The 24576-nt window shown below is 36.4% G+C and overlaps 2 protein-coding genes across 12 annotated transcripts; both read right to left on the bottom strand.

Annotated features, from left to right (window-relative positions):
* Positions 1-158: 158 nt before the first annotated feature.
* LOC112561490 lies at positions 159-7660 on the bottom strand. Of its 4 annotated transcripts, none has more exons than XM_025234023.1 (5): positions 6644-7660; positions 4834-5394; positions 3403-4181; positions 2873-3090; positions 159-901 (listed from the first exon to the last, which is right to left on the bottom strand). In XM_025234023.1, the coding sequence occupies exons 2-5, from the start codon at positions 5270-5272 to the stop codon at positions 793-795; spliced, it is 1545 nt and encodes a 514-aa protein (XP_025089808.1). In that variant the 5' UTR covers positions 5273-5394; positions 6644-7660; the 3' UTR covers positions 159-792. The 4 variants fall into 4 exon arrangements, with proteins under 4 accessions (XP_025089808.1, XP_025089810.1, XP_025089807.1 ...); XM_025234025.1 differs by lacking the exon at positions 6644-7660 and adding an exon at positions 6206-6586; XM_025234022.1 differs by lacking the exon at positions 6644-7660 and adding an exon at positions 6012-6099.
* Positions 7661-7801: 141 nt separating this feature from the next.
* LOC112561489 (solute carrier family 22 member 18-like) lies at positions 7802-23812 on the bottom strand. 8 transcript variants are annotated; one of them, XM_025234020.1, is made up of 11 exons: positions 16100-16311; positions 15773-15881; positions 14800-14885; positions 14137-14380; positions 13018-13150; positions 12128-12234; positions 11740-11832; positions 11271-11383; positions 10828-10929; positions 10304-10424; positions 7802-9011 (listed from the first exon to the last, which is right to left on the bottom strand). In XM_025234020.1, exons 3-11 carry the CDS (start codon positions 14866-14868, stop codon positions 8791-8793), a joined length of 1203 nt encoding a protein of 400 aa, XP_025089805.1. In that variant the 5' UTR covers positions 14869-14885; positions 15773-15881; positions 16100-16311; the 3' UTR covers positions 7802-8790. The 8 variants fall into 8 exon arrangements, 7 of the variants coding, with proteins under 7 accessions (XP_025089805.1, XP_025089804.1, XP_025089801.1 ...); XM_025234019.1 differs by having other exon boundaries at positions 14800-14917; positions 16100-16310; XM_025234016.1 differs by lacking the exons at positions 14137-14380; positions 14800-14885; positions 15773-15881; positions 16100-16311 and adding exons at positions 22427-22670; positions 22785-22932; positions 23738-23812.
* Positions 23813-24576: the final 764 nt, after the last annotated feature.

Raw genomic sequence — 24576 nt, forward strand, 5'->3', positions numbered from 1 at the left:
CAACCTGGCTTGACCATTCTTTCCCACTTGAAATTCTGCCTTAAAACACTCTAGAAATAGCTTTCATAAAATACTTCAAGTAGACAACCATTGTATGCTGCTTAATATCATTGGAAAAGGAAAAACATTCACAACCAAGCAGGAAAATGCTACCAGAGCAAATAAAATAATTTAATACATTTTAGTACATGTGATTGAATGATTATGTTGAGAAATAGTCAAGACAGTAATAAAAATCAAATGTGCTGATGAATTGTATCCAAAACAGTTTTATTGTTTGATAATTGTATATAGCCGGAATCTCATTCATTAAACTCTTGAAACATTACTGTCAAAGATTTTTCGAGTGCAAAAACAAAAATAAAAAGCAGCAAAGAATGAGGTATGTAAGAGTTGGATAGGGGGTCAGAATGGAGAAGTTGATAAGATTTAAACTGTGGGAAAGAGGGTGGATGGCTCTGGAATGTCTGATGGCTAGAATAATTAGTGTAGCTTTACAGCTGAAAGAGGCTTTTTGGATTTGGAAGCGAGAGTGGAGAGACGACAGGCCAATCGCCAAATGAAATTCTGAATAAAAGCTACAGTTGTGCGTCAATTTCGATCATGTGTTCTTGAACAACTAGCCCACCCCTACATAGCCATCAGGGACTGATGTGTTGGTTACATGTGAAATGTAGAGAAACCACCCCACATCTGATTGAGTTGTTCCACCCTTAATTAAAACATTTATTTACTGGTTATATGCATAAAATTTTTTCTTAAAGTGATAGATATGTATATGCATAGGTGATGCTAATAAACATCAATGTTTCGTTGATGAGGAAGGCAGTCTTCTGTGATTCCTCTGGCTGCCAACTCTTCTTGAACTCTTGATAAGTAGTTTGGATCTGGATATCCAAACCTGTAGCGAACAAAATGTTCCCATTCTCTAAATTCTGACAATTATTGGTCAGACAAAAAAATTCTTAATTTGTTTTTAACTTAAAAGCTTTTATTTTTCTTTATGCTAGTAAGATAAGAATCACCCTAGTAAGCTAAAGGTTTCACCAAGAATTGTTCTATCAAGTGATATAGGTTCACACAGAGAAATGGCAAAACTGTGGAGAAAATGTTAAAATGCCAGGTAGGTTTTATTTTTAAATTAAAGCATGTGCTCTTTCCCCGATTTAAGGCTGACTCATAGTCTGCACAAATAATGATTTAGTATATTTCGTCACTCTTTATCATTTCAGTTTATTTCTGTTTCTTCAGGTTTTTCTATTGGCCACATCTATTGGTCTTTCTGGTACACTTCTACTTGCATGCATAATGCATTAATGCTGTTAATCAAATTGTTTTTAAAAGAGAGTAAACTACTTTTGACTTCTCGTCTTTAGTAATGCACAAATAGCATAAATTTTACACAATATTTTAGCTCCAATCCCATCTAACAGCCAAAATAATAAGTAGATTTTCAAAGTGCATGTCTCCACTTTAAAGTAGGCTCAAAGTGCTGTACAGAAAGCAAAAACAAAAACACTAATACAATAATGTAGATTTAAAAATCAACAAAGCACACATACATAGACCAAAACAAATGTACAGAGGCAGAAGCAAGGCCTCATAGTCAAGGTGAGGTGAACAAAGGTTTGAAATTTTATTTCGACGACACAGTTGAGAGAAGAGTCCAATCCTGGCACTGTGGAAGCATGAGTGATCATGACAGAAGTCGTGAAATATTCATGGAAAAAGATATAAAATACACCTTTAGAAGGTCAGTCAGAAATGACACAAAAGATCCAAAATCTAATTTGCGGAAAATGTACTAAATATGGTAGATCAGATAAGAGAAAGATTGTAGAGCCGAAAAGTTAAATCTGCAGTGAAAACAATAAATCTCTTAATGTAAAAAGCTTTAGACAAGATGACTACACAAAGAATAAGCCACAGAAACCACTATAGCAGATGAAGATGTCTGTAAGTAGAAGCAACTTGGCACAGGCAGAAAAGAACAACCCAGAAAAGAGGTTAATGGCACGATAAAAACCATAGATCAATAGGAGATGCCAAAAGATGAAGCTGACCTATGGACGAGACAAAATGATGAATGGCAGTCCCCTCTATTATAGCCAGCTCTAAGCAACAATGAAAATGTGAAGTAGCATTTTGCATCAGAGCAATTCCTCCTTTCCTTGAGTATGGTCTAATCACTTGACTGATAAAATTTTGTTACAGTAGAAACAGGCAATAAGAAGCATTTCAAAAGCCAAGCAATGAAAGTCTATGCAGTGAAACGAAAATCTGTCCAAAACAATCGGTGAAATCCAAAATCGACAAAAACTGAGGCAATTATTTCCACAAGAAACACTTCACAGGGATAATAAGAGCTGAGCACATGTGATTGTTTCTTACATTTTGAAACTGAAAAGGCAAAATAAAAACATTACACCGAATACGCAGTAATCACTTACGTGTAATTGTAGTATTAGCACTCACAATCAATTAATTAGCTCTTATGATTACTGCTAAATTAAAATCCACTCTCCAGAGGCAGTAGTTATGAAGTCGTTTCCCCAGGGTAAAATGGGAAACCAAAGGAAAAGCCTCTTGCTTTCAAAGTTATAAAGAAGTGTTAACAAGCAGTGACTACTTTATATTTCTTGACTCCAGGGTACCTTTGCCACCACATTATAACTACAGCTCCAGGAGTAAAACAGCATGTGCAGGGTCTGGACTTCACTTTATAACTTTAGAAACAAGATGCTTGTCGACTTCCCCATGTTGCCCTAGGGCAACAACTTACTCTTGCTTCATAACTACAGCCCCTGTTGTACACAAATAAGCAGAAACATTAACTTACATTTGTACCATTGTAGACGCTGAGTTTATTTACCTTGTTGGACCACCTTCAAGTGAAGTCTTGTGATGAATGTCATTCCATGTGACAACATTGTCTGCCCCAGTTGTCTTTGATGTTCCCACAGTAAATATCAGCCGGTTGTCAAATGCCGCACGTAGCAGTCGGCATACTTTCTTTCCCTCTTCATTGTTTGGTAGGTAGGCACGGCGCCAGGTACCTCTGTATGCATATCCTGGATTAGGATGCTCCGTCTGCACAAGATATTTTACATTTCAGTTAAGTAGTTCACAATAAGCTTTCAGAAATAAATTGCTTAATGGTTTAATAGGCTTCATAAACCAGGTAAGTCATGAAATTCCCATACAACTGGATTATGTTGCAACATTTTTTTTTAAACTTTAACTGACTAATGCCACAAGAAAGGAAATCCAAAATCATGAGAAGCTTTCTAAATGGCCTTTAACTCGTAAAATACCACTGTACAAAACACTTGACACTCCCATTCATCCACATACATATGTAGACCTGGACAAAGTCTTTCTGCAAGCTTCTTGTGCTCTTACCCCTTGGATGCCATCCGAAAAAGAATAATCAATGGTGATTACACCACAGTTTCCAAAGCCAGGCACATGTCCACATGTTTGGGTCACACTCATTTTTCCATTGATTGGCTGATTACCTATGATAACACCATACAATGTGTTGCAAGTGGGACAAACTGGTTTGTGGTGCCGGAAAGTATCCTCTATGCATTCTGTGCAAAATGTGTGCCCACATTTGTCCAGCTTCTTTGGCTTTTGGATCTTGTCCAGGCATATGGGGCACTTTTCATCTTCCTCATTTTTAAGGGGAATATTTTTGTCCAGCACATCTCCAGGAGTCATTTCAAAATCTTTATCTGTTCCATCTTCAGAATCCTCATCGTCATCATGACCACTTGCATCTTTTGCAGTTTCCTCATTATTAATGCAATGAGGTGTAAAATAATCCTGCCCTAAAATTGAAGCAAGGTTTGAGCTGTCATCGTCTAACCTCATCATTGCAAAGTTTTTGCTCAGGCTCATTGATGACATTTGGTTTTTCTTCTTTCCATCGTATTTCATACTGCAGGCAGGATTTTTCGATGAAGAAAATGTGCTTCTTTCCTCAAGTGACACAGGTGACAGCTTTTGGGTTACCGAAGAACTTTGTGTAAGCTTCTTGATCAGCTCTATTGTTTCTCTGAAAGCTTTTTGGTCCTTGGGATTAATGTGAAGGGAGACATCCAGGGATCTAGGCTTTGCATCTATCATCGATTGTATGAAGACCTTCACTGCATCAGCAACTGAAGCTCCTGCTCCTCCTGTAACAGCAAAACAATAGATGGAAGAAATTTAATAAGTGGATTGTTTCTGAAGAGGATGAGGAAAGGAAGATAATAACAGAACGAAATAGCAAGAAGATATTATTTTAAAGATGAATTTTTCATATTTTAACTTAAGATTATGAAATATAATCTTTGACCACAAAGTTATAAATTGAATTAATTGCAGAAATGCTTATATATTTTCATTTTTTATGTGAGTTAGACTATTTATTCCAGTGTTCACAATACTCCACACCTAGATAGAGACATATGCCATTGCCCAGAGGGATAAAAGTATTGGGATAATGTTTCATTCAAATAGGCTTCTTCACACTTTCTTTCTTTGCCAATTTTTGTTGAAGCCATCCTAATATGTACCACATTGTAAGAATCCCATGAATCAAGCATGAATCCCCAAACATTCTCTCAGTCCCTTTTTTTCTTGCTCAAAACAAGTTCACCATCTCTTATGCTCTCATAGCCTATCTCCCTTTCTCCACCCACCTCAAATCAATTCAAAATTTATTGTCTGTTCGAGAAAGACCAAGACAATTTTTCTTTTGCTCACAAGCCCAACCACATATACAAACATAAAATAAGCAGAAGAAAACATAATTGCCAGACATACAAGACATTGACAACAACTTACCACTTCCAAGTAAAGGCAAAGCCAGTGAACTTTTACCATCATTACAGGCTTGACGAAACAAATTTGCATACAGTTCTGTCATCTGAGCTATCCATCTCTGAGAATCTGAAGAACTCATGGAAGGGACTATCACATAATAAACTGTATTGAAACCAACATGTTTACCATTGCCAGAGACATCTTTCTTGAAGGTGCAAGGATAGACTCTTCCAATTTCAAATTTTCTGGTCTTTTTCTTTAGACTGTCTCGCCTTTGTTTGTAATCACGAGGACAATTTTCAAGCAAACATCTAGACACAGCTCCTGCACCACAAAGACTTGTGTCTTCACCAACAACAACTGTTGCAGCACTTGTGCATATGATGTTGTCACATGAGACAGTCAGATGTGTGCCACTGACAATATGAAAGCGACTTGTTTTGGTTCCCCCTGTTGCCATTACTACAGAAGAATACTGAAAAGAACTCAAGGCACAATGGCTTCTTTTTAACCTTTTTTTTTTTTTAAATATTATTTATTCTTTTAAACGTGATGAATGGCTTGAATTTCTGTGTCAACTTTCTGAAAAAAAAGAAAAAAAACGGAAAACATAAATGGCAAAGTCAAGAGTCTTTTAATCATTGTTGGTCTGCGCTGCGAGTGCGATCTATATCTTGGTCGTAGTGCTGCGCATTACAAATACCCGTTCTTATTATTAGCTGAACATTAGAACAAGTATTGAGAGAAAGTGCATGAGAGATTGGGTGCATGTGGTGAGAGAGACAGCTTGCTTATTTGATAAACATGACCACGGTACAAGAAAAGGACTATTCTGTCTTTTTGAGAACACAGATAAAAGAAAAACGAAAGGTACGACTGACATGAAATCATATTTTGAATCCCACTGCACGTTTGTACAACTTCATCAAAAACACTGACTAAAACGTGTTTCTCGCAAATTATTGCGTTTTTCCTAGAGTGTCGAGCAGTTCTTGATCAAGTGGATGAACATATGCTGCCTTGGAATGTGTGATTTCTCAGAAATATATATTGTTGTATGCAGCACCTCGGAAGACAAGTTTACAATACTATTTTCCTTACAATTGGATTTTCTTGAACTCTTAATATCCTAAGTCCTTATAACTAGACGGTCACCTAGATATTCGACTCTAAATGCAATCATAGTAGCATATACTTGCCCAAGATCGAAACCACGAACTCGAATTTACTTGTGATCGAAACCGAAAGTTGGTATTTTTCAAGAGAAGTAACTCTTATCCACCTTTTTGTTATCGTTGTTCTCTCGGATTCACTCTTTGTGTAGACGATTTACAATAAACAAAGCATTACTATAACTTAATAATAATTTGAAGTTATATCGAACATTTTTTACTTTTTTTGAAGTAGGTTTCTCAAATAGCGTCAGTGGTGTCGGTGAACTACTGTAGCATGAAGGCGTATAGTTCTTGCATGGACGTGTATTTATGTTTGTGGTTAGTGGTAGTGTCACAAACTTGTGTTATCGCCCGATCAGCGAAGTCTCTGCTTATAGTAATAAGCCAAAATACAAGTTCACAATAAAATAATGGCAAAAATCTTTCATTTAAAAAATTGTTTAAAGAAAAAAATCACGTTTATTTGCCATTGTAAGATATATATACGTTCTATGAATGCCTATTGCCAAGCGGCCATTTTTGTTTAGTAAAATGATATGGCTAAGCTTATTTGCATGGTTTTGTTTAAAATAGGCAGCTGAGCTTGCGTATCTATATTGTTCGAAAAACATATGGCTTTTTTTGTAATATTTGACTTTAACAGCTACTTGTTTTACCAGTTATCGATTTGTCTCTGGATTGGGACGATTTCACATTTCTTCGGACGAAATGGATCTAGCTGAGACGAACTGACTTCTGCTGTGGGCGAACTGAAACTGAAAGGATGCCAAAGAGCACGAAAGTACAATAAAATTTTAATTATTCATGGCTCATTCTCTTAAAATTTATAGACTGGTGTGACATGGTCATGTTTCCTAGTTTTAAACACCAGATCTGTAGCGGAGTTTCGTACTTTCTGGAGTTCATGAACATAAGGTGTGCGCGGGACAGCCTGCCAGTGTAGCAAGACAGAACGTTGAGCAAGACATTTCGTCCCACACCAAAAGTCAATTTGTCCCATCGTATATAGTCCATTTATGTGTGTATTACTGTGTTGTCTTTGTATGTTTGTTGAGAGTGGGTCGGGTTTGTATCATGATTGTAAAGTGTGAAAAGTTTTGGTAACAGTAAAAGTTTATTAGTAGTGGTAGCAGTATTTTTTAAAGTGTTATTTTGCATACATTCTTTTTATGCCTCCTTTGAGAAACATTTCTCTCAATGTTTCCACACTAAAACAGTCTCTGCATGGTCCCTGAGCATGGACTGGTGATTGCCTAGTCCTCTATCAAAGATCTCTGGGCGAGTAAATGTTAACAAGGCTCTGGGTCCAGATGGGATTTGTGGATGCAGCTCCATTACTGTGCCAATGAACTTAGTTTTACGGCATATATTCAAGCATACTAATTCCTGATGTTTGGAAACTTTTGCACATTATGCCTGTTCCAAAAAACAGTTGGCCCAGTCAACCCAAGAACTTCAGACCAGTCGCTTTTATGTCAATTATCATGAAATTAGGAGAAAACTGTAAGTAGAGAGGTTATGACTGATCTATATCTTGACCCGTTGCAGTTTGCCTATAGATTTAGAAGAGGTGTCGATGATGGCTGATGCTCAGCTGTTTATACTAAATACACTCTACAAACGTCCAAAGAAACCTAGAGCTCATGCCAGGCTTCTCTTTGTTGATTTTTCTTCTGTGCAGGCCCTCTTGTTAGCGGAGAGTCTATAGTTTCAGACTTCCATCTGTCGCACCAACTCTCTGGATCCTGGACTTTTAAACAAACCCATGTGGTACGCGTACCCAATGTTTCCCTACCCAAATTCAATAACAAGAATTATCTCTGTATCATCACTTTTATTGCTTATTATTGAACAAACAAAAGGTTTCACAATTTTGCATTGATATAAAATGTAAAAATAATCTTACAGATGTATGCCCAGTACTTTCATGCTTATATATAAGGCACACACACACAATTTATGCAAGCATGCTTGGAGATGGTTTCCCTCTTTAAAAATGCAAACCAGATGCTCATTTCTGAAGTTTTCAACTGTATTTTCGACTTTTAACAAAGTTTGTTTAGAGTTTAGACCACCATTGGTCAAGTACATTGCCACCGCTCTGGCTAATGACCTGAGGATGGTCAAAGTGGGCTCATAAATCTGACCAGTGACATGGGACACGCTGGCCTGAACACATGACAGCAGAGTAGAAAAGTTTTAGTACCTGTGAACTTCCCTGACTCGGGCCAAGATCAAAGGGTGACTGGGGACACCAAAATGTAGGAAGAGGGAACTCACCCTCGGACTATGAGAGTCATCACTTTCCGAATCTGCATGCTGGCGAGCGGAGGTCCGTCTCGCAGAGATGTTAAAGTTGCAAGAAGCAAACTTGTGTTAAGTTGGTGGGAGTATAGCTTCCTAAAGGACGGTGGATTATATAAATATGAACTAGAAATTTATTTATGCAAACTGTGACCTGTGAATGATATACACAGACTGGATTATAATTGTGAACTGTAAACGTATGGGACAAGAGACACTGGAGTAAGCGAAGTAGCCAAGTATCAACAACTAGCCACATTTTGTTGAGATAACTGCCATTTATATATGTATATACTATTTATATCTTTTATCTTTTATATCTTTTTCTTAATTATATTTTCTTTTACATATATACAAATCTACTTTCTTGATTGTGTGAATGTATGTGTGTGCTGTAACGAAGTGTTGTAATTAGGTGTGGTCGAATGCTGGTCAGATTAAGTATCCATTGCACCTCACAACTGGCCAGCCTGCCAACCTTTACATCAACAATATGATGTTACTTGTTGACAATAAAGAACAGTTGTTTAAATTTAGCGTATATTGCCCAAGGTTTCTTTCCATAGCCAATGCATAAAACGAGTGTGGTGACAAAGCTCACAGTGAAACCAAAATTTCCAATAGATGGATAACCAAATGCATTCAGCATGTAGCCCCCCAGAGTTGGAGAGACAGCTCGTACAAAGGAGTAGATTGCCATGTTGAGACCAAGTACTGCTCCTGTAAAACAGCATGTGCAGTAAATACCTCAATCGATGGCAGCAAATTATCTAATCTTAGTATAACCTATTTAATAACAAGCAAAAACGTTCATATCTTTTGTATGCATTTATCCTAATTGTATGAGCCATAACACATTTCTATCTCTTGTTCCATTAAGATGTGTGGTGTAACATCAATATTAAAGCATGCACACACAATATCACACCAAGATGGTGTAAACTGTTGATGGTTAGGAGTGGACCAAGCAGTCAACTGCTTTCCCATGGGGAGAGTAGAACTTTAAAATGTTTTCAACTGTTTTCCTTCATGATGATTAGTGTGCTGTGTGTTGACCTACTTTAAAAGCAGGAAAATTTGTTTAATTGAGTTTAGCCAAGTATTACCCTTTCCCTGTATGCATAAGTGTTTGAAATCGTTTATACCCTCTGCAGTTTAGCTGGTTAACTACAGATGAGGTGGTTGTGTGGGTGTGTGATATTGTAGGTATGCCTCAAGAATGGTTTGGGGTGTAAGATTGTGTGTTTTTGTGGTTTGCTACAATGCACCACTTGCACTTTCTATTTTCTTAATGTTTGTTCATCTTTTTTCGTAACTGAGAACACTTCTCAAGTTATAACTGCCCACTGGGATTAATAAAGTTCGTCACTTATAAACCCATCTTCATATACATTTGTAGGTGACAGACGATGGCGACAGACACAGTGGTATTCACACTCTTGTACAGCTTAAAGTGCTTAGATAGACCATAAATTAGTACCTTTCTCTCTCCTGCCTTCTTCCCTCTTATACCATAATTTCAATTTAATAATTATATTTATGCTATGTTAAATAAAAGTATTGTTAGGAGGAGGAAGGATAGAATTTTTTGAAGAGGTTGTCCTGGACAAGCTTTGAATTATTGTATTCTTAACTGTGAGTTTATTTAAAAGATATCTTGAGATTTTTAATTCTGTCTCAAGCAGTTTCATACAGAAAAAGATTTTAAAAAGCAAAGAAAAGATTTTCAAAATTATAACAAATATAAACAAATATTCATATTATAAATATCCACATAATATACATAAATATATGTTTGCAGAAATGGATTTTCTTTCAATTTGTGCCTTATCTCTCCTTACCTCCCTTTCTTTCCCCTCCCTTCCTTCCCCTTACTTCTTATGCTTGATTATCTGCCCCTTCAATGATCTCATTAGATTTGGTCAAAGATTTGCCTTATCTATAGCTTTGTTAGATATTTTGTTTCCAGACATGACTGACATATACTATAAATATGATAGGTAAACACTGACCTGTACTGTCACTAGAAACAGTGTGTGTGAGGGCACTGGTGACAATTATGTTGAGTATTGTCAGATTCAACACTAATGGCATGCACACCAAGTACAGCTGCCATACTTTGGTTGTATAGGCCTGTCACAATTTATAATCAGCACACTCGCCAACATACTCATATATTTGTTAGACCTCTAAATACTCTTAAATGTTCTTAAATCTAAAGCAGCTGTTTTGATAATTTGGATGAAAACAACTTTAGTATTTTTGTAAAATTATTCAGTGAAGTAATGAAATACATTTTTCCCCCTGTTGATCACTTATATCATGATGCTGATGTAAAGAAGCTGGATGCATAGGTTAATAAAAGTTCAACACATAGTGTATAACCCAGAAAAATGTACTAATCTGAAGTGAGCAAAAACTTCAAGCAGCTAAATATTTTATCATACATGTCAATGATCTTTTAGAGCAAGATTTTTATATTTTTTTGTACATTATGATGAAAAACCAAAGCAGTGGGAAGACACAGCCTACTTACCAAACCAAGGTATGACCAAATCAAGAAGAAGGATGAACTTATCAATACAGTACTCTCACTAAAAATCCTTGCCACAAACCGCACACCAACACCTTGAGCAACCTTAATTGGAGACAGAAACAATGCTTTTTAAGTAGCAAGAAGATAAGTTGTCAATGTGACAATTTTACATTTCTTTTTGGGTGGTCCAGTGGCCCAACAGTTAGTGCCTGTCACCAATTGGTTGGCTGTCCTGGGTTCAGCTCTAGTCTTGGGCATGCTGTTCTTTCTCTGCATGTGGCATCTGCATGTTTACATAGCTAGCTGCCTTGCCTTAGTTGCTGGCTCAGCATAAAACACCAAGTCCCCATTTCTCTCCCTGTCTAATATTGTCTAGGAGAGCATTTGAGCAAGTATGAATTGCAAGAAAATACATCAGGAAACAAAAACATTGTAGAACTTACCATGATTGTAATGCCTATGAAAGACATGAAATATCCTCCTTGTTCTGGGGAGAGCCTAAAAGTATCCATAGCAAACACAGAAAATGTGCTCTGGAAGATCCCAATAGGAACAGCTGAATAAAGAATTTTAAATTTAATTAATTGTGTCACTTGTAAATATTTTGCTTAAAAACACTCCATTTTGTTTTAATGTGTCTAGCATCCTCAAACCCTGCTTAATACTGAATGAGTCTGCAATAGAAATGATTTATTAGACTTCTATGTATAATAAAGCCCATTTCATTGCCAATAACTGATGGATGAATAACAGTAAGTCTTAAGCGTTATTTAAATTCATTGTGAATAGGGCTTAATTGAGCTAAAATCTGAGTTTGTTTCAGTGAAAATTCTTTTTCACATTTCCACAAAATGACACAGTTTGTATATAAAATTATCATTTAAAGCACTTTCCTTTAGATTCCTCCCTTACCTGAGCAGAGGCGTACCAAGAAGAGGAAGATGACACCAGGTGTAGAGAAAAAACGAATCATCTTTTGAACACTCCCTTCACTTTTAATGGTGTCTGCAACAACAGTTTAATATATTTTAAATGATCTGACCCATTCTACAGCACCTCTTTCCAGAAAAATGTTCCAATGTTTTGACAGATGCCTTACCTTCAGGTAAAAAGTGTTTTAAAGCTTTACCAAAGCAACAAGATCTTTGAAGATCTGACCCATTCTGCAACAATTCTCTCCGAAAAACTGCTACTATTTTTAGACAAATGCTCTGCTTTCAAGCAATAATTAAATATCTCAAAGCTGAACAAAAACATAATTATAGCAGTTGTAGCATCAAAGACATAGCATAAAACTTGCCAGCATGGTGTGAACCCATAGGCTTCATTTTCCATGGAATGACCATCAGGACAAAAGGTAAAATCAAGAGATTTCCTGCTCCTGCCATGAGTGCTGCAAGTTCTTCCCTGAAATGTATAGCCAACACGAATTTTTTTTAAAAAATCAGAAAACCTATTCAGTATTTATTTGAGAAAAAGTTTAATATTTCACCAACATGTCAGTGTCACAATCTGCAGAACACATTGCTCTAGCATGTGGCAAAAAAATGTTTATAAAATATGCCTTCCCATTGTCATTTTTACTATTTATTATTACAACAACAAATGCAAAAAAATATTTCCTTCGACTGCCATAGGCAAGCACAGGACATCACTATACATGAATACTGTTCATTCTTGTTTCACCCACTAAAACCGTAAGAGTACTCTTGTGTGCATGCGCTCTTTCTTGTGCATTACTGTGCAATACCCAAAGTTCTTAAAGATCTAGAATGAGTACAGAAAGTTTGTACATACATGTGTGTGCTAAAGTAACATAAGTTCCTATTGGCTGTTTTATACATATATATGTGTGTGTGCACAATTCTGATGTGTTGTTGATCTTTTTCTATACCTGTTGATGTATGCAGTCCTGTATATCAAGATTAGAAAAAAAAAGGTATCCATTCAGATTTTGGAAAACTGTATTTTGTATTTGAAGTTTTATCCAGTCATATGAAAAATTAGAAATATGCATCCCACTAGACCTTTAAAGAAAAATTGTTTCCAAGAAACCAAGTGCAAGAAGTCTATACATGAAACATTCTAGTCATCTCATACCAGTCATCAATTAAGGCACTAAGCCATAATATTCTATCTTGAGCTCAGTTTCTACTTTCGCATCTAATAATAAAATATCTATGTGCTGACCCATATGATTCTGTTAGCCATCCTCCTATAAGTGGTCCAACAATCATGCCCACTCCAAAGGAGACCCCAAGCTGTCCTAGAGCCTCTGCTCTCTTGTTTCTTTCATTTACACTGGTCACAAGCATCTGACAGGCTGCACAAAGATGCCATTACATGTGCTTGCATTAGTTCTGATAGTTACCATGCCACTCTGAAAGTTCCTGAACAATGAAAGAATAAAAAAGACTACCATCAATTTAAAGTGTCCTTCTCCAAAAATGTTAGAGGAAGCTTAAGAGATCAGTGCCCCAGTCTGCACGAATGATCAAATGACAGAAACAGGTCAAATATTTAAGTTTAGCTTGTATCTTGGTGAGACTTTCTTCATGAAACACATTGCCAACACTTTTATAAGACTGTTAATTAAAAAGGTAGTTAGTCTTTGCTTTCATGTGGAACCTAAAATCGATCAGTACTAAATGCATTGCAAATGGTGGTCTACGCATACCTCATGTTTCATCTTATATTTCAGCCTTAAAATTATCGATCATGGATTAGAAATACAGGGATCATAGATGAAGAAATATAATTCAAGCTACACTCCTGCCAGAAATTAAGAACATAACAACTGGGATGTGAGCTACCCTATTAAAAAAAAAGTTAATTTGTTTTGAAAAGAAGTCTTACATGTACACAGACATTTTTACAATAGAGCTAAAAGAAATAGGGCTGTAAAACTCCTTATAGCAGAACCTATCTTTTATAATACCAGTATTAAAATTGGTGGAAAGAGCTTTCTACGTGAAAACTGGCTGACAAAAAATATATTTAGTATTGGAGACTTGTGACTTGTGTGTGTTTTCAGTTTCTTAGTTTTGTGTGGGCTCTGTTACTTTTATTTTTATGCTGTAATAAATACTGTTACATGAAATTTAAAAAGTGCTTAAGAATAAAAAATAAAATAACAAAGTAAATGTTAGAATACATAATTAACAAGGATATAGTTAGCACCACTGGGAAAGCCTGTATCATTAATTTGTCAAAATTTATGACCACAAGTATGACTGTCTTTATTATTCTCCTCTAACATTTCCTTATACCACCAGTTATACTCTCCCACTGCATGCATCTTATCCACACCTGTATGGCCATGCATGAAAATGGCAGGGAACCTAGATACCACAAGCATGGTTAGGTTTGTGGAAAGTCCTAGAAACACATGCGACAGGCCTGCGGAGGTCAGTGCAACAACCACTGCAACTTTAGGACCAAAGACATCTCCAAAGTGGCCAAAAGGTAGGTTCCCAATAAGCTGAAGACCTGCAAATAGTGTCTGGATCCAACCGTAGATTACTGTGTCAGCTCCTAACTTTCTAGATAAGTACTGCAATCAGAATTAAAATGGAAAGGGCAACTTGTTACTGATCGAATAACTGAACATTTAATTCAAAATCTTTAAATCTTCGTTCCTCACTGTATTGTTTAGAATTGTAAGTAGAAATTCTAAGGCAAACAGACATTTTTTAAACATTAGTAGATGCATGCTGAATAGGAATGTTTAAAATTATTTAGTCTTAACTAAAAGAAAATGTTACTGATGCAAAAAAGTAGTCATGAAAAACATTCTGTTAATGCATATAACTACCACCAATGGATATCGAATGAATTTCATGCATATATATAACTAGATTTAAATAAAGAAATATTTAGATATTAAATAAATTAAAATTTAATATTAAAATGCTTATAGCACATAGCCAGAATCATTAACTCGCAAACAATTTTAGTTCAGGTTATACTTACTGGAAAGGCACTGGCCTGCATGAAGAAAGAGGTGCCATAAACAAAGTTGATTATGTGAGTTATTATCATAATGTGCCTGCCTGAAGCTGAAAACCCATGGTGATTTTCATGTTTATGCCTGTAGTCAGAATTCTCTTGGCCTTTAGGTATATGCTCATCAAACACCATTTTATCTTTACCAAAGACATCCATTGTCTTACTAATGCTAACTCTTGTGCATCAATAAGCAATACATACATTAGGGCGTCAAGGTATCTTTTAAAGTTCTACAGGAGCTAGTATGCAAAATCACGTCTTCAAGGGCTGCAACATGCTATTCTGGTTGGGTTGTTTTTTTTTCATATCACAGGTCGTTCAACTCAGCTAGTACGTTTTTTGTTATAGGACAGTCCAATCATCTCCTTTATAAAAAAAAAATTTAAAAAAAAAAAGCAGGTTACATGGTTAATTGCGTACACCGTATTCTGTGTCAGTATGGAAGCTTCTCAAATATCAAGTCTCTAGATGTAGTGTTTGCAACTTCTGATCAGAGTGTACAGTCTAACAGATAAAGAGATACATTAATCAACAAGACAATCGAGTACAATGCCCTTTCGCAATTATAGTCATGAGGCCTTTTATAGAAAATATATAATGTGTACTCAGTTACTAGCCTTTTTCAATTTACTGGGGTATGTGTCTCACCAATGCACTATATATATATACGTTTGAACTTAATACAAAAAGAAATTTGTCTATTCTTTCGTTTATAATTATATATATTATATATTTAAGCATTATAGTCAGTTAGTGGGGTATTAATATTAAGCGTTCGAAGAACTGTCACCTGTTGTGGCCTTTGTCGAAATCACTTTTTGTATATGCAACCACTGTATAAGCTGTCATGTCTGGACAACTTATTAAAGCTTATATAATGTCAGCATCGTCTACAAGTCAAATTCCTCCTCTCGTGTCATACGGGACGTATACTGACCTGACTACAGCATATTATACTTATTTTAGAACTACTGCTCCTGTATAGCGCAAAGCGTCTCGGACGTCGGTCGCCTTGGCGCAGTTCTCGAGATCGTATTACAAAGAACCTTAAACAAATTGGCAATTGTCTCTTTAACTTAGTGCTAGCTGTGTTAAACAATTTTCAGAAAAACACTTCTAAGAAAAGCAAATAACCCATGTCTTCACGTTAAACCCGACAATAACAAGCAGTTTATTCAAGCTTTAGAAAAACACTGTGGTTAGTTTATTTCGAGTAGTGCTTCTTAATTACTTGTTCTTAACGGTTCCTAACGCCGCCTCTGACCTTAATTACATGTAATTGAAATGCATTTGAAATAACAGTAAACCACAATAACTGATTGCCAGTTTACGAGAGTCTTTTAATTCTGTCTAACCCTGGACATGTTCTGGATGTGGTATTTGTAGTGTATTTGTAAAAACAGATCGTCACGCCTTTTGTGACGTTCGTACGTCCTCCTCCCGTAGACGTAGTTTGTTTGAAGTAGGGGACATCACTCGCGCGGTGCTTATAGGTGACAACGCGCAGGTCAGCTATAGCCCCTTGGATGTAGTACTTGATTTTGTTAATTTGCTGGCAATCCATTAATTTTTGTAAAATTAATTGTAAAATTTTTGTCCAATTAATTATGTTTGTTTTGCGTTTTCTTATACGATCTGTAAGATTCGGAGCAGTATCTTGTAGCATTTCTTTTCGAATGACTGAATGCGTTTTCTCCGTCTAACAGCCGTATAGCAGGATGGAGAGGACGATCGTCAAAGACTTGCATGTCTAGTCAGTTTTTTGTGACAAAACGATTATATAAACGTTTTTGCTTTCCCATGTCCTGATGAATGTCCACTGCACAGCAACAATCCTTGGCGAGCTCAGGTACTCGAAGCGTGACAATGACAATGACCAACTTAATTTGTGCCAGGTGGGCAATTGGAACATGGGAAGGTGCTCTAGTTACAAAAGTAAAAGTTAGAAAAAAAGTAAAAAATAAAGTTCGTTGCAAGGTGCAGCGTTAAAATATGTCAACATGAAGCTTGATCTGCACGGTATATATATATACCTCTCATACACACCTTTTTTTTAACGAATCTTCTACTTCCATAATTTACTTTTTTTAAGAAACAGGACATCAGAATCATGTGTTTGAAGAAAAAACATAATACCCTTTATGGTAGTATTATACTTGTTTTCAAATGCACATATTTTTTCTAAAACAAGCAGTAATCTTTGTAAATTTGTAAAGAATGTAAATTTCTGCGCAATGAGCATTCTTCGGAATGGATACCTGCGCATTACAAATCGACATCATCATCATCATCATCATCATCATCATCATCATCATCATCATCAAATGGCAAATCATTTTTGTGTTTTTCTTGTTCTTTGCTTGGCTGGTTGGGTCTTTTGTTTTTGGTTGTTTTTTTTTTTTTGTTATACCTGATGACTTACATGCAAATTGAACACTGATCATTGGAGTTATTCAGTAGGTACTATGTAGAGTGAAAAAAAACAGCACCCTTTAACTTTTTATATCTTCCCATTATTTAACTGTTTGTATCTTCCCATTATTTGACACGTCTACTCTATAGTGATATTTTGCCTATTTTAATGCTATTTTACATGGGGGGAAAAATAAAGTAGTTACAGTAAGCTTCCCTTACGCTCAGTCATACACTCTTTCTCAGAATTCATTGTTGTAATATTTATATTTATGCATGGCCTCACAACCTATGGTATTAAATCTACAGGTCACATCTATCCATCTTATCAAAGGGATTTCCTCCACTACCATCAAGAGTTCAGGGCTTACTGTCACTGTCAATTGCAATAATGTTATAGTACGCACATAAGCTGTATTAGCCACAGACTTAATGATAGAAGTCTCAGCTATTATAGCTGTCTACCCTTGGAAGGCAGCCCAGTGGCAAAATTGCTATAGCACCTGTCACCAATAGTGAGGATTGGCTTTCCAGGGTTCAGATCTCATCTCAGGCACTCTGTGGTTTCTCAATGCATCTTGCTTCTGTTTACATGACCTGCTGCTTTGCTGTGAAATAACCTTAGTATCTGGCTTGGTGTAAAGGTCCTATTAACCCAACCTTAACCCCCTTCAATGGTTCCCTGATAGTGCTTTATTAACCCCATATACCAACAAGAATGGTATCGCTCATATCGATTTTATTTGTTTACTTATGCTTGACAATACACTCAGCTTTATTTGTGAAAAGATTATTAAAATAATCTAAAGATAATATTAATAAAGTTCATTTATATAGCGCCATATCCCATCCTTATAAGCAAGCTAATGACATTTTACAAATAGCAATAATAACAACAATGATAATCATGATAGGGAGAAATTGAAGAAATCAACCAAAATGACAGAAAAGAAAAGGAGATAAAATATTGGATGAATAAAAAGGGGTGTACTGTCTGAGTAGTGGCAGAATGAATGTAGTACTCTGTTATTCAACATGTCTATGAAATTAAAAGAAATGCAAAAATTATAAAAAAAAATCTTGTAGACAGAAGGAAACAGAGGACTAGAGTTGTCTATGCAGCCTGGTTATAAATTTCACTACCCAAGACTGAGTTTGATCTGCAATTGTTATCGAGGAAGTCGTTAGAAAGAGCAGGCCAAGAATGCTCCGAATAAATCTCCACAGGTCAAACAAGCTGTAAACAGTAGCGACAAGAGATTTTCATGTTAGTACATACCACATGTGTGCACAGATCTATACAAATGAGAGCCTGGTCATTCTTGATAATACACAGTTTACACACATGGATGGTCACACTTACAGATTAGTATTATCTATCTATATCTCTATATCAGTACATACATAGGTCCTCTCACCAACGAGATACCATGACACCCAAAAGCAACTGTTTAAATTTACCCCAGGCTGCCCATGGTTTCTTCCTGTAGCCAATGCATAACATAAGTGTTACAACAAAGCTCATAATGAAACCAAACACTCCAATAGATGGATAACCAAATGTACTGAGCATGTAACCTCCCAGAGTTGGAGTGGCAGCTTGCATGAAATAGGTTACTGCCATGTTGAGACCAAGTACAGTGCCTGTAAAACAGGACATATATTGCAGTACATAGCTCATGTGATGACATAAAAGTACATGTCACATTAACCAAAAAAAATCCTTGATTTGCATCTGTCATATATATTTTTCTCCAAAGCTTATGTGAGCCACAATACATTTCTATAGCTTGCTATTAAGGAACATTGTTGTAAAATTATCTGTAATAATGCTGAAGCATGCACACAAACCCCACAGCAAATTGGTGCAAGCTATGGATAATTAAGAGTGGCCTAAAGATTGACATACTTCGGCAGGGAAAACTAAATAAAAGTTAAATGTATTGAAATTTTTTTTCTTCCACTTGATGAGAACTACTGTATTGGCCTCTATAAATCCCACATGTACTTCTGTTCTTTAAGATAAGCTTTACCAAATTGATCTATACTGACTATATTGATCTATATTTTTATATATATTATGAATATGACAGGTAAATACTGACCTGTATTTTCACTTGAAACAGTGTGTGTGAGGGCAGTGGTGATAATTATATTAATGAGTGTCAGACAACACAGAAATGGCAATGCACATCCAAGTACAGCTGCCATACTTTGGTTATATATGCCTGTCACAAGTCACAAGACCAAGCATTAATGCATGTATGTGCTCACACGCATGTGCTTGCAGACACACACACACAGACATGTATGCATAGATATATACAACTTTTCTGTTTGCCACACATATGCTCAAAAGTCATGCTAAAACCAAATCAACCATGATTATAATTCTGTTCAGAACAGCTTAAAAAGTTTTTGGAAAATTTTTCCTGTTAATCACTGTCTCCATTACCTGGTTGTCAACAGTCTGGAAGCATAGGTTAACAGGAGCTTAATAGTATATCTTTTTAAATGATTTTATTCTTTGTCTAAGCTAGAATAGTTACTGATCTGACATGGCAGAAACTCTACTTTGAACAACAGCCTTTTAACCAATTTCGAGGAGGCCATCTTTCTCATGTATGCTAAATCAGCCTCAGCTTCATGCACTCCAACTTGGCAATACTTTGCATGCACAGTTCTTTGCATCTGGATGAAAACTGAGCTAGCCAAAACAGGCAAAATAATTCTGTGCTGATGCTTTTCTCAATCACTTAAAATCACAGTTTGCGAAGTGCTAATTACAAAAAAGAACCAACCAGAAACCATTACCCATTTCTTCCCAAAGGTATTTACAGGGAAAGTGGTTAAAAGTCTCTAAATCTCTCATCATACATGTGTATGTTTTACAAATCATGCAAAATATTACAATGTTTTTTTGTAGAACCTTAGTCACGAAGCATTGTGAAGAGTGATTTAGTAATGCAAAGTTATACTCACCAAACCTAGGTATGACCAAATCAAGAAGAAAGATGAACCCGCTAGCACAGTACTCTCACTGAAAGTCTTTGCCACAAAGCCCACACCAATGCCTTGAGCAGCCTGAAATCAGAGAAACAATAATCTTGGGCATACTAAAAGTAAATTGTAAATATGACAGTTTGCATTCTGGGAGATAACAGAACTTCTATAACTCACCATTAATGTAATGCCTATGAAGGACATGAAGTACCCTCCTTGCTCTGGGGAAAGCCCAAATGTATCCATAGCAAACACAGGAAATGTGCTCCAAAAGAGCTGGCTAGGAAGAGCTAAAAAAAAAAATTAAATTATTTCATTTGGATTACAAATTAATTTGTAATGTTTGCTTAAAACACTCAACTGACAGAATGTTTTATAATTGTTTTCTCAAAACACACAAAAAATGTTTTAGACTTCTTTTAGCACAGTCTGGCTTAAGACCCCCCTTTTCAGGAATACTTTAAGCAGCTGCTGGATTTCTTTTCTCTGCTTTTATTCCTTCCACTGTGTGTGTGGGTGTGGGTGCACTGTTTGCTCATTATGAGTGTGTGGCAGAGATATTGTTAAGCCAATTATTTATGTCACAATGGCATCGACCTTGCTATTGTCACCTAAAGAAATGCTTCTTAAAAAAAAATAATGTTTAGGGCTTCTTTGAAAAATAACATTTATTTCATAGCTGTCAATGATACTGGACTGAGCAAATTATGACGTTTGGCACACTTTTACCATTTATCCAAGCTGATATTGACTTTTGCATTAACTTTTTTTAAAGAAAGTGCAGCAGAGAATACATAGCATTAACTTTCTTCTCCCGACCCCACAGTGAGAATGACCTTAAGAGTGTGCTGTCTCGTACATGACACAATATTCTGCACACTCTTAATAACAACATAGCCCTCATTTTTAAACACTCGTTTAGCTTTCTCCCCTACCTGAACAGAGCTGTACCAAGAAGAGGAAGATGACACCAGGTGTAGAGAAAAAACGAATCAACTTTTGAACACTCCCCAAACTTTTAGTGGTGTCTGCAACAATAATTTAATATATTTTAAATGATCTGACCCTACAGCACCTCTTTCCAGAAAAAATGTTTTGACAGATGCCTTACCTTCAGGTAAGAAATGTTTCAAAGCTTTACCAAAACAAGCAAAAAATCCGTACTAAAAGCAGCTGTAAGCAAAGTTATGAACTTGCCAGTATGCTGTGATGACGCTGGCTTGATTTTCTGTGGAATGACCATCAGGGCTAATGGTACAGTCAAAAGATTCTCTGCTCCTGCCACAAGTACTGTAAATTCTTCCCTGTGCCGTCAGAATAAGGTTAAAAAATGCCGTTGTTCGAAGACTTCTCCAGTTCCATTTTTCTCTTAAAAATGTCCAGTCTAATGCTTGAAATATTCCATCTTTCAAAATTAATACTCAAATAATAATATGATGATGATTTAACTGCATACCAGAAGGCTTATATGGACGATAACAGCTTTATCTCACGAATCTCAATAAAGCACCTAACCATAATGATCTGTACCAAATCTAGTTCTTAATGCACTTAAAATAAAAATATTGTACTTCTTAAGTTTACAATAAAATCTACATGCTGACCCGTACAACTTGGTTAGCCATCCTCCTATAAGTGGTCCAACAATCATGCTCACACCAAAGGAGACCCCAATCTGTCCTAGAGCCTTTGCTCTCTTGTTTTTTTCACTTACGCTGGTCACAAGCATCTGACAGGCTGCAGAAAGATGTCATTACATGCGCGTTGCATTAGTTCTGAAATTTCTAGTATAAAAAAGGATGAAAACTTCCATCAATGTAAGGTGCCCCTTTAAGAGGAAGTAGAGGGAATGGAGCAATTTTTCGAGAATTTTACAGTCTGCAAAGTCTGCATGAAGGACTTAAAATGACACAGGTTAAAAATACCAAGCTGCTGTATAAGAATGCCTTCTTTACTGAACAAATATTGTCAATAGAACTGTTTTTCAAATCTTTTATAGACTCTTAAATAAAAAGTTACCATAAATTAAGAAGGATATGATCAGCACTGCTGTGAAAGGCTGTATCATTTATCTGTCAAAATTTATAACCACAGGTATGACTGTCCTTATCATACTCTTTTCCTACCACCAGTTTTACTTTCATCACACCTCCCACCACAAGCACTTTAACTATACCTGTATAGCCATGCATAGCGATGGCAGGGAACCTAGAAATCACAAGCATGGTCAGGTTTGTGGAAAATCCTAGAAGCATGTGTGACAGGCCTGCTGAGGTCAGTGCAACAATCACTGTGACCTTAGGACCAAAGACATCTCCGAAGTAACCAAAAATTGGGTTCCCAATTAGCTGAAGAGTTGCAAATAGAGTCTGGATCCAACCGTAAGTTTCTGTATCTGCCCCCAGCTTTCTACATAAGTACTGCAATCAGAATTAAAAGGGACATGGCTTTGATTCAGGAACACATCAAATAAAATTAAGTTTACGCATTGAAATTTTTGCAGCATCACGGAATGATCTTCAGTTTATACTCACTGTAAAGACACTGGCCTGCATGAAGAAAGAGCTGCCATAGACAAAGTTGACGATATGAGCTATCATCATCATGCTCCTGGGTGAAGCATGAAATCCAGGATGATCTCCACGTTTCATCATGGGGTCAGGATCTTCTCCCCGTCTAGTGCTAAGCACAACAAACACGATTTTATCTTCTGGTAAGAGACTATGGTAACATTACCTCTCCAGTCCGGTTCTATATTCCGACAGACATGCATGCAGTAGAACACCATGTCATGTGGTAAATATACACACACAGTCAACCGTTGGTATCAAAGACAGCCGTGGATACCCAAATCCATGGATGTTCAAGTATTGTCTATAAAACATCGTAGTCTTTGCAACTTACGTATGTCCTGTGTCCTTCCCTGTACTTAAAATTATCTATAGATTATTTATAATACCTAATACAATATAAATTATCTGTTTAGCTTAGAGAATTCTGACAAGAAAATACACCTACGTGTTTAATTAGTACAGAAGCAGCTGCTGGAGGCTGTCTACCGAGGACACATCAGCAACGCGTTCTGGCGAGAGGACATGGATGTGTGAAATGACGGGCAGCTTCAGCGAAAATTCAGCTTTAGTTGGTGCTCGGCGCCTACAGAAGTTGTCAAAATGAAACTGTAGATTTTATTATCATTAACTGCACTTTACTGTTGGGGTCCATGTAACTCAAACCATCCGGGGTTTAAAATAGGCTCTCCTGTTACTACCACAGTGTACTCTTATTCTCCTCAGAAACGTAGCAACGTCTGTTAGCCTCTGCACACGTGTCAAGTATCAGTTATCTGGAAGTAGTATTCACAATTGCTATCAATGTAACCACATTACTCTTCGGATCAGCAACATCAGAGTTTTACGTCGTGACCTTGTGACCTTTTCCTTTACCTCATCCTCCCTCGCCCTTTAAAAAAGAAAATCTCGCTTACTCTGGGGCTGCTCTTCTTTCACGGTACATTGCGTCTTCGACAATCATACGTAGGCTTCAACTGCTGTTTATATAGCACGTGACAATAATAATAATGATTGGGGTTTGCTCGTGTAAGTTCTTTGTTGACGGGTTTTTTGTTTTTTGTTTTTTCTTTTTTTTTGTTTTTTTTTGTTTGTTTGTTTGTTTGTTTGTTTGTTTCGATTTTGCACGCTGAAAATGTTTTGGATGCACTAATATATGGTTGTGATTATAGAGTGATATAAAAACAGATCTTCATAGGTCAGCTGCCATTTTTTCCAAATGAAAAATAGACGCTTTTTTTTTGAAGTAGTCTGGTTTATAGATACTTATGTATAAACAACTAAAAATATTTTTTTTTCTTTAGTTTAATTTAAGCAGTCGGCATGACGCGGCTGAACCGGTTATTACCACAAAGCAAGTCTGTTTACTGCAGCTTTAAATGATTTGTGACACTGCCCAGTATATCTTACTGTTAGTCAAATTATCCAGATAAAGAGTTTGTTGAAGCTTGCTTAGATGCATATTATCTTTTAGGTATCTCACAACCAGTTCGGTTACGATCCTGTAACGTTTTGTCTCTTAATTTTCTTTCTGTAAACTTTCGAACAAAGATTCCCATGGCTGTACTTTCATACTAAGATGCTCATCAGATGTTCGATTATTCTTCCTCTTATGATCGGACTCATGCTCACTCTGTATTTTCAACCGAAGATTGAGCCCATGCGTTCAATTATTCCCCAACACACGATCAGACATTTTGGTCAACTTTTTATCCAGATATCGTCACAGCATCACAAAACCTTATAGTGCGCTCTG

This window comes from Pomacea canaliculata, linkage group LG4 (assembly GCF_003073045.1).
Source record: "Pomacea canaliculata isolate SZHN2017 linkage group LG4, ASM307304v1, whole genome shotgun sequence".
Lineage (NCBI taxonomy): Eukaryota > Metazoa > Mollusca > Gastropoda > Architaenioglossa > Ampullariidae > Pomacea > Pomacea canaliculata.

Bases quoted from the DNA above. Each gene is read 5' to 3' on its own strand.
- LOC112561490 (XM_025234023.1), bottom strand. From the start codon at position 5,272: ATGGCAACAGGGGGAACCAAAACAAGTCGCTTTCATATTGTCAGTGGC. The intron at 4,182-4,833 runs GTAAGTTGTTGT...TTGCTGTTACAG, and splicing joins TTTGCCTTTACTTGGAAGTG to GAGGAGCAGGAGCTTCAGTT. The intron at 902-2,872 runs GTAAATAAACTC...TGTTCGCTACAG, and splicing joins CTTGAAGGTGGTCCAACAAG to GTTTGGATATCCAGATCCAA.
- LOC112561489 (XM_025234014.1), bottom strand. From the start codon at position 16,501: ATGCTACAAGATACTGCTCCGAATCTTACAGATCGTATAAGAAAACGC. The intron at 14,918-16,190 runs GTTAGACAGAAT...TTCTGACTACAG, and splicing joins ACATCCAGAACATGTCCAGG to GCATAAACATGAAAATCACC. The intron at 10,930-11,270 runs GTAAGTTCTACA...TCTCCAATTAAG, and splicing joins TCATAGGCATTACAATCATG to GTTGCTCAAGGTGTTGGTGT.